Raw genomic sequence first — 14,438 nt, forward strand, 5'->3', positions numbered from 1 at the left:
TGGCTCACTCATGGCTTTGGGCAGGAGGCCTCAGTTCTGTGCCAGTAGATCTCTCCAAAAACCTGTTTAAGTAGTCTCCTTAGTAGATCCAAAGACTATTTTGAACAGGGAACTAATTATTCTGGTTTCTCCCAGAATGAGGGGTCCAAAAGAAAGGGTTAGAAGGAATCTCCAGTGCCTTTTATGACCTAGTCTAACACTGGCCATTTTTCAGCCATATTTCATTTGTTAGAATCAAGTCACTGATTCTAGATCACAATGAATGGCAGGGGATTTGGTTCTGCCCTTGGAAGGGTAAAGTGTCAGAGAACTTGTAGACGTATTTGAACACTTGTTCACCCCTCCCCCACTGCAGCCCCACTGAGTTACATTCTACCAAAAAGAATCCATAATTCACCCCAGGAGGAGGATGATTCAGGTAGGGAATCAGAATGTTCTGAAAGGGATTGGCAGGCAAGAGGGAAATGCCCTTTTTTCTTAGAGTTTTGAAGGTCCTTGAAGATAGTTTTGAAGTTAGAGATGGGAATCTGTCACATGAAGGCAGGCTTAAACCTTGGTGTTTGGTGCATTCCCAGAGTGAGTTCTACTGAATTATAGTTATAATCTTATTGGGGAATTACTATGTTTATTTTCCTCTAGCTCTCAGTGACCATTTAAGAATTTCATTCTTGGGTCAGCTATACTGAGGGCGCTTGGACTAGGGGATAAAATGAGCAACTTTTGCCCTCTCTTCCCCTTAAGACATGTGGAGACAATGGCAGTCAGCTCCCAAGGGACAGGTGAATTTGAGGGGATGTCAAGGCTTGCAAAATAGAGATTCTTCTTTGGAAGCATGTACAGATTGTGCCTTCATTACCAATATTAGGAAATCTGGATCTCAGTTAGAAATGAATTTGACAACTTTGTTATATTATCTTATTCCTTGCTATATTTGCAGGCTGAATTGAAGGGAGAGGTACCCAGGGATTCTTAGGTTCAGGAGTCTTTAGACTTTCATCTTCTCTTAAAAGCCAAGAGACCTATTAGATAACTTTCATAGAACCAGTGGTCCCAGGCTTCAGACTATAGAGACTTCAAATACCATGAAAGATTTATACAGAAAATAACCTTCATGTGTTTAGCTAATTCATACAGCAATTCTAGCAGTCAATCACTTGTTGATAGCTACATAGAGAATGCTTTTGTCAGAAGGAAAGTTATTGTGGTTTCTCAACCAGGACATAGGATCACCTAAGTAGTGATTATAAAGTGGTGACTGTTTGATATGGCTATTGATTTTCCCTTTAAGGCTTGTTCACTGTGATAATAATAGTTAATAGTTATTGAGCGCTTACTATTATATTTTTTACCAGACACTGTTCTTTTTGCTTTACATGCATTAAATCATTTAATCTGCTCAGTGATCCTATCAGGTAGACAATGTTACTCCTGTTTTATAGATGAGGCTGGGACATGGAGAGGTTAAGGTACTTACCCAAGTGTATATAGCTAGTGCACTTATGGAGCCTGCTCACATCCCAGGTGGTCTTTCCCTCAGTCCATGTCCTCATCTGCCATCTCCATCATAATAGAAGATCCACTTTTGTAAGCATTTATAAAGTATGGCATTTAAAAATTCAGCTCTAATGTTTTTCTTCTTTTTCCTCTCTTAATTATTACTCTAGGTCAGTTGCTGATAAAGAGGCAGTTGCAAATGTTACAAATCAGAAGAACATCAGTAACCCACCTGATATGTCAGGGTGGAATCCTTTTGGAGAGGACAATTTCTCCAAGTTAACAGAAGAAGAACTGTTGGACAGAGAATTTGACCTTCTAAGATCAAGTAAGGGACACTTGAAGGCTTATTTTGCCTCACAGTAAAATAACAGCTCTATAATTATTCAGCAAGGCCAAAGACTGTTTTAAGGGGGTAAATAGAAAATTCTTTTTGTGCATTTGAGGGCAAAAATCAGGCCACCTTCTTTTATACATACTCTAAAACTATGCTGTGTGTACTGGAACTCAATTGCTTGGTAGTAGCTATTAAACCCAAGATTGCTGCTAATACACTGGTTCCTAACACTTAAATATATTGCATATTTTTGAATGTTAAGTTCAGAATATCTCCAAAACATGGAAAATTAACATTCAAAAAAAACAGAGACATTAGTATCTTGCCTTATTAATAGTCATTTTGCAGCTCTGTTTTTGGCACACTCAGTAGAAGATATTGTGAGTCTGAGATGCCCTTTGAAAGTGCCTGAAAGAAAATATGGGCTACTACATTATGTTAATGTTTTGTAATGCCCTTTTAATGAGTGGTGACGTAAAAGGGCTGCTGTGTTGTCCTGATATGGCAAAAGTTAAATAAATTCTTTTCCACTTTAAATCAGCTATCTCACTGTTTTTACTTGGAATCATTGCCTTTTCTTAAACTACCTAAATATGTGTTAATCCCCGCCATACACATTAGAAGAGTTCCTTTCAGGAAAAGGGGCCTGTGGGCTGTTTTGAGGAGGTTGCCGAATAGGAGCAAAAAGCTTATTTCTGCAGTGTGTAGATAATTTTCAGGTGTCTGAGGGGGTGGGGTGTGTACACATGTGTACACACATCCAAGTGCGTTCACCCATTTTCACATGTGAAGAGAAGATCTTAGTGGTCCCTAGTTATCATTCCTACTCTCTGTTGTGCTTTAGGTACTGCCCTTTGAGAACATTTATTAGATGAAATGCCTTGTTCTGAATTGGTATATACTTTATGTAAAATTTTAAATGTCCTGCATTCATGTAAGAATAGTTGTTTAGATTTGAATTTGTATTTTACATATTGGTTATACAATTATCAAAAATTAAATTGATGATTAAATGCAGCTATAAAATGAGTTCTGAGCCTTTATAAAGGTTTATTCACTTTGGTAAAACCAATCTTACCCATATGTTTTACAATTTTTTTTTAACCACAACTTTTTTGTTTGACATTTTTCCTGCAATTTATGTTGAGTGACCTCAAAAGCAAGGTTTTAAAAAAGGAAACAAAGTATCTATTTTGGGGGGTTGGCAGGGAGACAGGGTATAACCAGAACATTATAATTTATAGGATTATTTTTAAAGCAATAGGAAAAATTAAAATACTCACTTTAATGTTTTCTGACCATGATAGTAACAAGTGGTTTGCTAACTCAGTGTTGTCTTACTCCTTGGGTAAAAAACTCCTTTTTGAAAAAAACAATTTATAGAATGGGTAAAGAATTCCCATTATATTGACCTTATAAAAATATGTTATTTTAAGCTTCATAGAATTTGTAATGACACCCAAGTTTTATTTGCTTCATATAGGCAAGAATGGCATATAAATCTTCATGTATACAGAACTTCATGAACACTGGTTTAACTTAAATTCTTAAGCTAAAATTCTTAATGGGCTATTTGCTTCCAACGTCAGGGTCAGATAACAGGTGCAATTTGTGTATGTATTTGTGCACACGTGTATGGTAGAGAGAGTTCAGACTCCATTTCGGTGTTAATTAGGCAAGATGTTAAGTCCCAAGTGAAAGTGCAGGGGGAACTCTATGTGAAGGTCAGACGTGGAGCAGCTCATCCATTTGGAAGACTGCCTGGATGGTGCCTGAGTTACAGAAGTCACTGTCACAGGTGGATGAACTGAAATTGGCACATCACACCAGAAAATGGGAATTTTAATCCCTGACAATGCCATTTAACTAGGTTGTAATCTCATTCAAATCACTTAACTGCTGTGCCATTTCCTCATGTAAAAGTTGAGTGTAATGATGCTTTTACCTCATAGGGTTCTCAAGAAAATGAAATCAGATAATGTCTTTAAAGAGTCTGGGCATTCAATAAAACGCCGCTTCCCTTTTTCTCACCTTCTGTATAAGTCTTTACGCTCCAGCCTATGAACTTATTGCCCTTTAACCAGCATTTAAGAGTATATTTAAACTATCAGTTTTCTGAGCTAGCAATTAATAAACCAAATTAGAAAGGACTTTGTGTACAAACACAATATTAAGTGTGACAGGTAACAGCAAGGAAGGAGATGCAGAAAAATGTCTGTTTTTCCCTTAATAACTGATAGTCATAATAATGGTGTTCAAGAAAGGTGAAAGAAATGTCTTTAATAAAGTATATAAAGAAGTCAGCAACGTATAGAATATAATTTAGAAAGTCTTCCTCCCAATATTTTGCTAACTGTAATATTCAGTCATCTCTAGCACTCTTTCACTCATAAGCAATAAGATAGCTAATATTTGATCTAGTTGATAGATCAAGTTTAAATTACACTGATGGGCTAAAGACTTTTTCCAGAAACTTAAGAGTTTCTGTAGAAACTAACAGTGTAGTAATGAAAGTTGATTGTTGGTTTCTCTGTCTCTAACAACTTTCCCAAAATGAATAAATACATCATTGATGTATTTGACATATTAAATTCTTCTTTTCCCTCCCTCAGGCAGTTATGTATTACCAATTTTTCAAGGTCTTTGTGAAATAATTTATATTTGGTTTATGAGAAGCTTTCCAGTGAGAAACTGAATACCTTTTTGTGTGGTCCTTAAAAATATAGCCATTGACTTTAATTATTGTTCACAATAATACATTCTTATTTTAGGTTTTAGTTTTAAAGTGGTACATGGCTATTTACTAAAAAAGAAAAGAAAAAGGATACGGTGTCTAGGGAATACTTTATGTGTATTAATCCAAAAGGTAATTTTAAAATAACATATTTTGAGACATTAAAATTTTAAAATATATTCCAAAATCATAACAAAAACTGTTATTTAGTGATCTTGAAGAAAACAGTTGATTCCATATTCCAAGTAGCAAAGGGATTTAGCATGTAAAGTAAACCAGATCCTCCTTTCTTTTGCATTTAGTGTAACTGAATGTTATTTATGGTTCTGAGTTTTTTTTACCTGTTCCTATTTAAGACCAAAACATTAAATCAGAATTAGAGAATTATTAATAAAGCTGGTTTCAGTGAGATTTTAAAAATTCAAGTTTATATTTTTTATTGTCTATTGTACCAAAACATTCAGATTAGTATGTAAACTTTAGAAATGTAATTGTCATAATATTTAACATATTAAATGCTAATTAGAATACAGATGTTTCCTTTGGGAAAATGTTTAACTTGCATTTGTTCAAATAGTTGTGTAGCTCTACATGTTAATTAAAAATAATGAATGGAATTTTTTGTTGATGGTGGATTTATTGTTTTTTCTTTCAAATTACATCAAAGCTAAAAGAATAGAAGAAACCAGACTGTGGCTGTTTTGCAAATTCTACTTAATGTGTTATTTTTCTATGAAGCCACAGAATAAAATGTATATAAACATCTGCATGTATAGTTTGTTGTAAAATATTAACTCTCATCAGTTTAAGCTAACTCAGACCTATTAAGTTTCCTTCAGAACAGAATAACAGAAATCATCTAATGTATTAGAACAGTTTCAAAAGTAACAAATGAAGAGTGTACTTTTAAACCTTATTTATTAACCTGACTGTTCAAGCTATTATTCATAATAAGCTACTGAATTAATGTTTTAGAGTAATTAACTTCTCTGATGGTAGATTTTATGGAATATATTTTGATTCTAGCATTTTTAAATCCTGAATTTTTGCCACCTATGTCAATTAAAATTCTTGAAAAGATACTTCCTTTATTCACCAACACAATTCTTTTGGGAAGGCAGGAAGAGGTAAGTTCTTATATTGAAAAAAATCAAACAAAAGTTTTGCTCTGATGTGAAAAAAACTAGTCATTGGAAAATGGAACTTAAATATACTTTAGAGGTCACTCTGTATTTGAAAAGTAATGCTGCATAACATTTCATTAGTTTTTATTTGTATATAATAGATCATATAATCGATCATTTACAATATTAATATGTATATTTATCTTGTATTTTGTGCCCTGTAGCCAGATGATCATGCAAACTTTGGAAATCTAAATGACCTTTTCTAAATCTTCCATGGAAAAATTAATTCTGTGTTTTGTGGAACAATGAGATATCCTGTTACCTGTTTTGAGATAGTTGGATAAATGGACTTTGCATTAAATGATGTCTCCATATTTCTAGTTATGGAGACCCCCTATATATAAAATATTAGTTTACTCCTATATGATAATGTTTTTACTCTTATCATTACTATGTGGTGCTTATTTGTACATTTACCATGAATTCACCCACCAGTGTGTGAGGATTTAAAGAATCTTAGTAGTAACTTTGCGGTTTTATATTCTGGATACCATTGGTACAGTGGTTTATAAACCTGACGATTATGTGAAAATGTAGATTCCCAAGCACCCACCTAGATGTTCTGCTTCATTAGGTCTGTGGTAGGTTCCAGGTAACTACTTCTTACACAGGAACCCTGGCCATTACAAATTGATGCAGGTTTAGGAAGGAAGCCTGGTCCTGATTTAGACCTAAGTACCTATGTACTCTATCTTTATTTTCAAGAATGGGGGCTCTTGGGTTGTGGTATGCCGTGGCTGTCACTGTGAGCCAATCTCTCCATTTGTTCTTCCCCACCCCTGCTCTTTCCTTTGTCCTCTCTCTCTTATGCACCAGAATTTGGGAAATGAAGAATAAATGGGGGAGTCTAGGACTCTGATGTAAGAAACAGTTTCTGGTTTTAAAGTTCCTCTACAAATGTAGTCAGGGCCTGATAATATTGGTAACCACGAGTACCCTGGTGATTCAGTGATTTTAGGGGGCCTTTCCTTATGGTATGATTATGGTTTCCCACTACAATAAATTAAAGATTCTTGGTTATATATTCTCCAGTCTTATTTTTCAGAAATATGCTATGAGACTAACGTCTCTCTTTTTTTAATGTTCAAAAATTATTTTTATTTAATCTTATTTTTATTGAATTTATTGGGGTGACATTGGTTAATAGGTTTATATAGGTTTCCAGTGTAGATTACAATGATACATGATCTGTATATTGCATTGCCTTTGATGGCCACACAATGCAGTAGGCAGAGACTAATTTCTCTTTAATAAGTGTTGAACAACAAAATATTGTTTTAAAAAACTTTTTTCATAGTACAATCAGCATTTGTTATTGATCTCCCGAATCTAGCATACAGTTAATATCTTGAAAAAGGACACCTAAATTACAGTTTCCTTGTTATCCATTGCAGTATTGGGTTTGAAAACTAGCCCTTAAGTTTTGGGAGTTTTGTGCGTGCATAAATTGTCAGGTGTGTTTCCTTAACAAAATGTTTATTAGTGCTTCAACAGAGTTTTAAGTAAAAATTTGAACCTGAAGTTTCATGTGGATTATGCAGAGTTTTAGCTATAAAAGCTAGTTATTATATCCGTTATCATAAAGAATTTAAGAATTAGTAGCTCAGAGCAGTAATTAAGTACAGGTATATTCAGGATATTGTAGACTCTTAGGTTTTGCCTTCTCAACAGTGTGCTCCCTGGACCAGTACTGTCACATCACCTGGGAGCTTGTCGAAGTACAGAATCTCAGGACCCTTCCCCGAACCATCTGATCAGTATCTCCCTTCATTCCTTTCACCCTGTGCAGGGACTAGTACATTTTTCTCTATAGGTTTATTTGTTTTTAACATACTTCATTTGTATTTCTTAGTTGCTTATCGCACCTTTGTTTTTTTGTTTGTTTGTTTTTGTTTTTTGATGATGCATGCCCAATAGAGATGCTGAAAAATTTGTTGGATGAATAAATATGTCATTAAATCATTTAATTTAGTAGAGAGATACCTGTATCTTTGTACCTCTGTGTATGTGAATGGTTTAATAACTACAAAATAACATGAGAAATGAACAATAATGTAACATATAGTGAATTGCCTTTTATTGCTATTGAGAAAGAGGATTTACTTATTTTATAAATGAGAGACCATTTGTAATATTTTTTCCATATTTACTTAAGGAGAGAGTCTGCCAAATATGTCTCCTTTAGTAAGCTGGGTTTAAGTTCAGGTCTAATATGTTACAAGTTGAAGACAACTGATGTTTAGATAAACCAATCCAAGTTATTAGGTTAATTGCATTTAGTGAAATCTAGCCCTGAGATTACAATGTGAAGTTTGCCTTTGAAGCAACAAATGTATATGAAACTCAGGACTACCCCGAGTACTTATAAAAATAAACTCTGAATTTAATATAAGCTGTTCCTTTGTTTAATTTTCACTTTTATTTTTACTATAAACCACTTTAAAAAATTTTTAAAGACCGTTTTGTTTTTATTTTGTTTTTTGTTTTGTTTCATCTTATTTTTGCAGACAGGCTCAAGGAGAAAGCATCCTCAGATAAGAATGTAGACCCACTTTCTGCTCCACATAACCATCCTCCAGAAGATCCTTTTGGTTCTGTTCCTTTCATTTCTCACTCAGGCAAGTCACATGTGTAACATCATCACTATCATTAAAAAAATTCACACAAGAACAAGATCCAGAACAAAAATCCTTATAAATATAAAGCAAAAGTAAGAATCAGGTGTTAGTTACAGAAAATAGAATAGAAAATTATTTTAATAGTTAGCACTCTTCGTCTTGTTAATGTCATTCTTTCCATTGGGTTGTTCAGTTGTCCCTCTTGCCAACATAAAAAAATGCTGATTTACGTAGTAGAACCATCACTGTTTCTTTTCACCTTTATTACTGGATACTGTTGGAAAAAGTCTGTGCATGAAACTCTCTTGTTTATGTACTAAAAATACATAAGGATACATTTTTATGCTTAGCTTGTACTTAAAAATCTTATATTTTCCTAGTTTATATATGCTCTAGAGTTGCATTTTAAAATTATGAATTCTGTATTTGTCACAATAATTAATAATCTATTCTTTTGTTCTTACATCCTTGCTTTAATTTCAATCCAGATTTTAAATATTATTTATTCACTTTTAAAAATATTTGTAGTAATATTTTCAAAATAATTACCCAGTTAACAGTATTGAGAATACTATGTTTGAGTAGGAATATTACTTTGGCATAAATGGATTTTTTTGTGTGTATGGTTATAACAGAAAAAAATGAGTTTAATCTCAAAAAAGGGAAATACACTGGGAGAAATCATGCTTTTGTAGAAGGTGAAGGTTTTGTTGAATACATATATTTAAAGTAACTGTCAGCCATGTTCTTTTATTTTTCACTCAGGCAAGTTACATGTGTAACATCATCACTGCCATTTAAAAACAAATACAAGAGTAAACAGCAACAAAAGAAAAACTTAGGGAGGTAAAGCCAAAATAAGAAATAGGGGAGCCGACATCTGCATGTTAGGCTGTACTATTCTGAAGGCACCTGATTTCCAAAGCTAAGCAGACTGTCTGTACTGTAGGTTATTTTTATATTTATCTTTTCAACAAAGAAATAGATGTTTAGGATTTCTGATGAATACATTGATGTAGTGTTGCAGCTTTTCAACAATGAGATTTGGTTATTCAGAGTGAGTGTTTCTGCATACTTTCATGTTTCATGGTTTTACTCTTTGCCACTTATTGACAAGAGTCCATAGTCTTGTTATGTTCTGCTTGTTTTTTTTGCTAATTATCTTTTTTATGAGTGACCTGACATCGTTAACTGGGGAAGACAGTTCACCCTGTCTGTTTAATTAATCTGCATAAATGTGTTCTCTCACATTCCCAATAGATTATACAAATGTTGCAACTTTAACAAAAATTCTAGTACTCCAAAAGGTCTTTATAAGTTCTCAGACATAGTAAATACTCAGTGACTTCAGATACTGATCTATGTGTGGCAGAAAGTGGTTTCAGTACTAGCTTTTTTTTCATACTCTAGAAAGAGTTGTACAATACTTTTCAGGTTTGCACATGTCTATGCATCTTCTCTGTTTTTTTGCAAGAGCTTTTGAAAGAACTCTGGGACAATGACTAGTAGAATCAGGAACTAGTGTGAGCCTCAGTGATTTGCTTTTTTGAAGGGCACCTTATTTTAGAGTTGGCCTAGGATTTTTGTACCTAGAAATAGGCTCATAGATTTGAGCTTGATTGCTACTGCTGTTATTTTGTTTTCTCTTTTTATTGTGAGTTTTTAACTTTTCTGTTAGATTTTAAGCTTGTTGAGGGTTGGAAGTATGAATTGTCTGTCTTTGAATCCTGTTAAGCAGCCAACCCAGCAACTACCTAATAATATTCATTGGATGCATGAAAAAATTATGACTGTCCCTAAAAATTAATACTCTTCAGTGTTAGGACAGTGACCTTAAAAACGCCCTTTGATATAAATGCTACCCTTCCAAAATATCTTTTTAGATTTAATGTGACCATGAACATTGCAATAGTTCAGAAATTTAGTATGTAGACTGGAGTAGAGGCGGATATGGTCATAGGAGAAATGTGCTGGAGAGAGAAGAAAAACTGATCACTTAGAAATATTAGCATTGTTAATTTATATGTATCAGATCCAAACTACATAATTAAAGTACAAAATCTAAAAATAACTGACCTGTTCATTATCTAGCTTAGAAATACTTTGTTACATATAATCTTCAGTAAAAACAAAGTATTTGGGGCATTCATTTTTCTCTAATAGTAAAATAACTGAATGCTTAAACAAAAATGAACTTCCCCATAAACTTTAGGAAGAAATTGGAAAAAGACAAAGGAATTTTCTGTCCAAGGAAAACATACTCTACCTCACATTGTGAGCATTTGGAGATTCACTGGACTAGACTAGAAGGCAAGAAACTACTACTAAGAGTGCGTGCGTGTGTGTGTGTGTGTGTGTGTGTGTGTGTGTAATACAGAGTGATATGTATACATTATAAGCTATGTTAACTTGAATTTGAGAGTTGACAGTTACTGAACATAATTTTAGGTATATCGTATAGAGAATGCTACTTTAGAAAAAAATAAATTCAGTTGTGAGGCAGAATGATACAGAATTGAGCAAGTTTTAAATCTACTGGTAAAGTATATTTCAGAAGAAAGCCCAATGTTCTGAATCTAATGTTGCTTATATACTGGTTTTATTAGAAATTGTGTCTTTCATTTTGAAACAAAAAATTGGTTAAAACTTTTAACCTGAAATTTCAAATTGTATTGGATTAGTTTTTATTTTTTTCTTCAGTTTATAATTTTATTTTTTAAAATTAAAAAAATTGTATTATTTTCAGAGAGAGAGGAAGGAAGGGAGAAAGAGAGGGAGAGAAACATCAATGTGTGGTTGCCTCTCATGTGCACCCCACTGGGGACCTAGCCCACAACCCAGGCCCCTACCAGGAATTGAACAGGTGACCCCTGGCTTTGTGGAATGATACCCAACCCACTGAGCCACACCAGTCAGGGCAAATATTAAGTACTTTAAAAAGTCAGATTTAACAAGGTTTGTAATAAGGAATTACCTCCTTAGCTCTTGCCTCCCTTCCCTTTTCCCTGTTTATGCTCCCTAGAGATAATTTTTCACGTCTGGCTTTTTAAATATATTATGGTTATTCTGCTGTTTTTTACTTTTAAAAAAATTTTAGGTAATATCTGTGGACTTTCTATTAATAGAAAGTGAAGATTTATATTACATTTAGCCCCTCACATACACACACACATACTCAAGCATACACGAGTCCTTTTTCCCTTACCCTTCCAGGAGTTTTGACAATATTATTGGTTGTCAGTTTTCAATATGTACATTTTTTTGATATATAAATAATTGTCACCATTGAAGTTTGGCATACCATGATTATGCTTCCTTTCTTTTATAAGGTCTTATTTTTCCTGAAGTTAATTATAATATATGTTTATAAAAATAAGTATGTTTTTGTTCCCTTAATATTTTTTTATGTATCTTGTCATTGATTCATCTTTATTTAGAAGTATAAATTTCTCTCCAGTGAGAGGTGGCTCTCATTTTCACTTTTACCTGGTTACAGCTCTGGTGGAGTTCTCCCATCCAAATTGCTTGCTTTCTGTGCCTGCCGCACATTTATCATGCTAGTGTTTTCTTTCCCCATCACTGTTCCTGAGAATTCTTGGATCTCCTCTTCCTCTTTCTCTGTTTGTTAATAGAGCAACTCTAGTAGTTTCTTGAGAAGGTATGCCATGCAGGAAGAATTTGAAACTTTGCTGCCTAAATTCTTTTTTTTTTCTCCCTAAACTGACACTTGATAATTCTGGGTTGGTCATTTTTCTTGTGAATTTTTGAGGCACTGCTTCATTGTATTTGAGCTTTAAGAGAAACCCAAAAGCCTCAACTAGGGGAATGGCTGTTCCCTGTACACCTAACCCCAGGCTCCATGCTCGCTAACATTTAAGAGTCTAAAATAACTTTTTCTTCTGTCTTTAATAGTTGCATGTATTCTAGATCTGGTACAGATAGCTGGCCTCCCTTAGTTCATCCACATAGATGTGTCTTTCTGATTTGTTTGGTGTCTTAGTTTATGATACTATGTTTATACTTTTAGGAAGCTTAACTGAAGATAACATTTTGGTAGACTATGTTTTAAAATGAATTAAATGTAGCTTTTTATTCCTTATTTTTAAATATATCTTTATGGGCAGAATTAAAATTTGTAATTAATTATTTATACAAAAACCAGTTATACCAAGATTCTGTGTGGCACTGTATGTGAAGGTAATACCTTATTCCATAAGTTGTAACTACCATGGAATTATGTTTACCTGTTATGTCAGATTCCTAAACTGGTATTAGTAGTATGGTACATCATAAAGAACATTGACTTTGAAAATTTAAAGCCCTGACTATGTATCTTAGTTCTATCACAAATTAACCCTGTGATACTGGGTGTTGCCTAATTTCTTGGAGCATTTCTTTATATTAAATTGGAGATCATATTAATTACTTGGTGAGTTTATTGAAAGGATTAAACGCAGGAATGTTATACAAACCATACACATTCTCAGTGTTGGTTCCTTTTGTGGCTGTTGTTGTTGGTAGTGTTATTCAAGTAGTATTTTTACTACTTACTACTAAATTCCAAAATCTTAGTGTTAATAAGTTTGCAGCTGCTATCCAGTTAGAGGTAGTACAGAGTTCTTGTAATAATGAGCTAGTATTCTCAACTGTTGAGTGAAACTTGTAAAGTGTAGAACCTGTTTATGAAGGTTTGCACCACCACCAACTATTTTAATATGGCATTTTTATTTTTTAAAAATATATTTTATTGATTATGCTATTACAGTTGTCCCACTTTTTTCTCCCCTTTATTCCCCTATGCCTTGCACCTTCCCTCCCACCAGCATTCCTCCACCCTTAGTTCATGTCCATTACCATATAAGTTCTTTGGCTTCTCCATTTCCCATACTGTTCTTAACCTCCCCCTGTCTATTTTGTACCTACCATTTATGCTACTTATTTCCTATATTTTCCCCTCATCCTCCCCCCCACCCCCTCCACACTGATAACCCTCCCCCATGTGATCTCCATTTCTGTGATTCTGTTTCTGTTTTTAGTTGTTCACTTAGGGTTTTGTTTTTTTTTAAGGTTTGGTTGTTGATAGTTGTTTGTTGTCATTTTACTGTTCATAGTTTTTGATCTTCTTCAATTTCTTAGATAAGTCCCTTTAACATTTCATATAATAAGGGCTTGGTGATGATGAACTCCTTTAACATTTCCTTGACTGGGAAGCACTTTATCTGCTCTTCCATTCTAAATGATAGCTTTGCTGGTTAGAGTAATCTTGGATGTAAGTTTTTGCCTTTCATGAATTTGAATACTTCTTTCTAGTCCCTTCTTGCCTGCAAGGTTTCTTTTCAGAAGTCAGTTGATAGTCTTCTGGGAATTCCTTTGTAGGTAACTGTCTCCTTTTCTCTTGCTGCTTTTAAGATTCTTTCCTTATCTTTAATCTTGGGTAATGTAATTATGATGTGCCTTGGTGTGTTCCTCCTTGGGTCCAACTTCTGGGACTCTCTGAGCTTCCTGGATTTCCTGGAAGTCTGTTTCTTTCTTCAGGTTGGGGAAGTTCTCCTTCATTATGTTTCCAAAAAAGTTTTCAATCGCATGCTCTTCCTCTTCTCCTATGGCACCCTTATGATTTGGATGTTGGAACATTTAAAGTTGTCCCAAAGGTTCCTGAGCCTTTCCTCATTTTTTTTCGAATTCTTGTTTCTTCATTCTGTTCTGGTTGAATGTTTATTTCTTCCTTCTGCCCCAAATCATTGATTTGAGTCCCAGTTTCCTTCCCTTACTGTTGGTTCCCTGCTAATTTTCTCCATTTCACTTTTCACAGCCTTCCCTTTTTCCTCTGTTTTGCAACCATACTCCACTATTTCTGTGAGCATCCTGATTACCAGTGTTTTGAACTCTGGATCTGATAAGTTGGTTATTTCTTCATCACTTAGTTATTTTTCTGGAGTTCTGATCTGTTCTTTCATTTGGGCCATATTGCTTTGTCTCCGCATGCCTGTTACGTAGTAAGGAGCAGAGCCTTAGGTATTTACCAGGCAGGGCAACCCACTTCACTGCATTGTGACGCTGTATGTGGG

General features: G+C 34.2%; 1 protein-coding gene across 2 annotated transcripts in view; it reads left to right on the plus strand.

Moving 5' to 3' along the window:
- Positions 1 to 14,438, plus strand: part of BMP2K (BMP2 inducible kinase) — a 118,847-nt gene that overhangs the window by 90,534 nt on the left and 13,875 nt on the right. The window contains exons 14-15 of one of the 2 annotated variants that reach the window (XM_045857854.1): positions 1,665 to 1,822; positions 8,260 to 8,370. In XM_045857854.1, the coding sequence (XP_045713810.1) occupies positions 1,665 to 1,822; positions 8,260 to 8,370 (269 nt within the window). The remainder of the gene's footprint in view (positions 1 to 1,664; positions 1,823 to 8,259; positions 8,371 to 14,438) is intronic. The other variant, XM_045857855.1, reaches the window with a different exon arrangement.

Source organism: Phyllostomus hastatus, unplaced genomic scaffold (genome assembly GCF_019186645.2).
Source record: "Phyllostomus hastatus isolate PE091 unplaced genomic scaffold, TTU_PhHast_1.1 phas_scaffold_1674, whole genome shotgun sequence".
Lineage (NCBI taxonomy): Eukaryota > Metazoa > Chordata > Mammalia > Chiroptera > Phyllostomidae > Phyllostomus > Phyllostomus hastatus.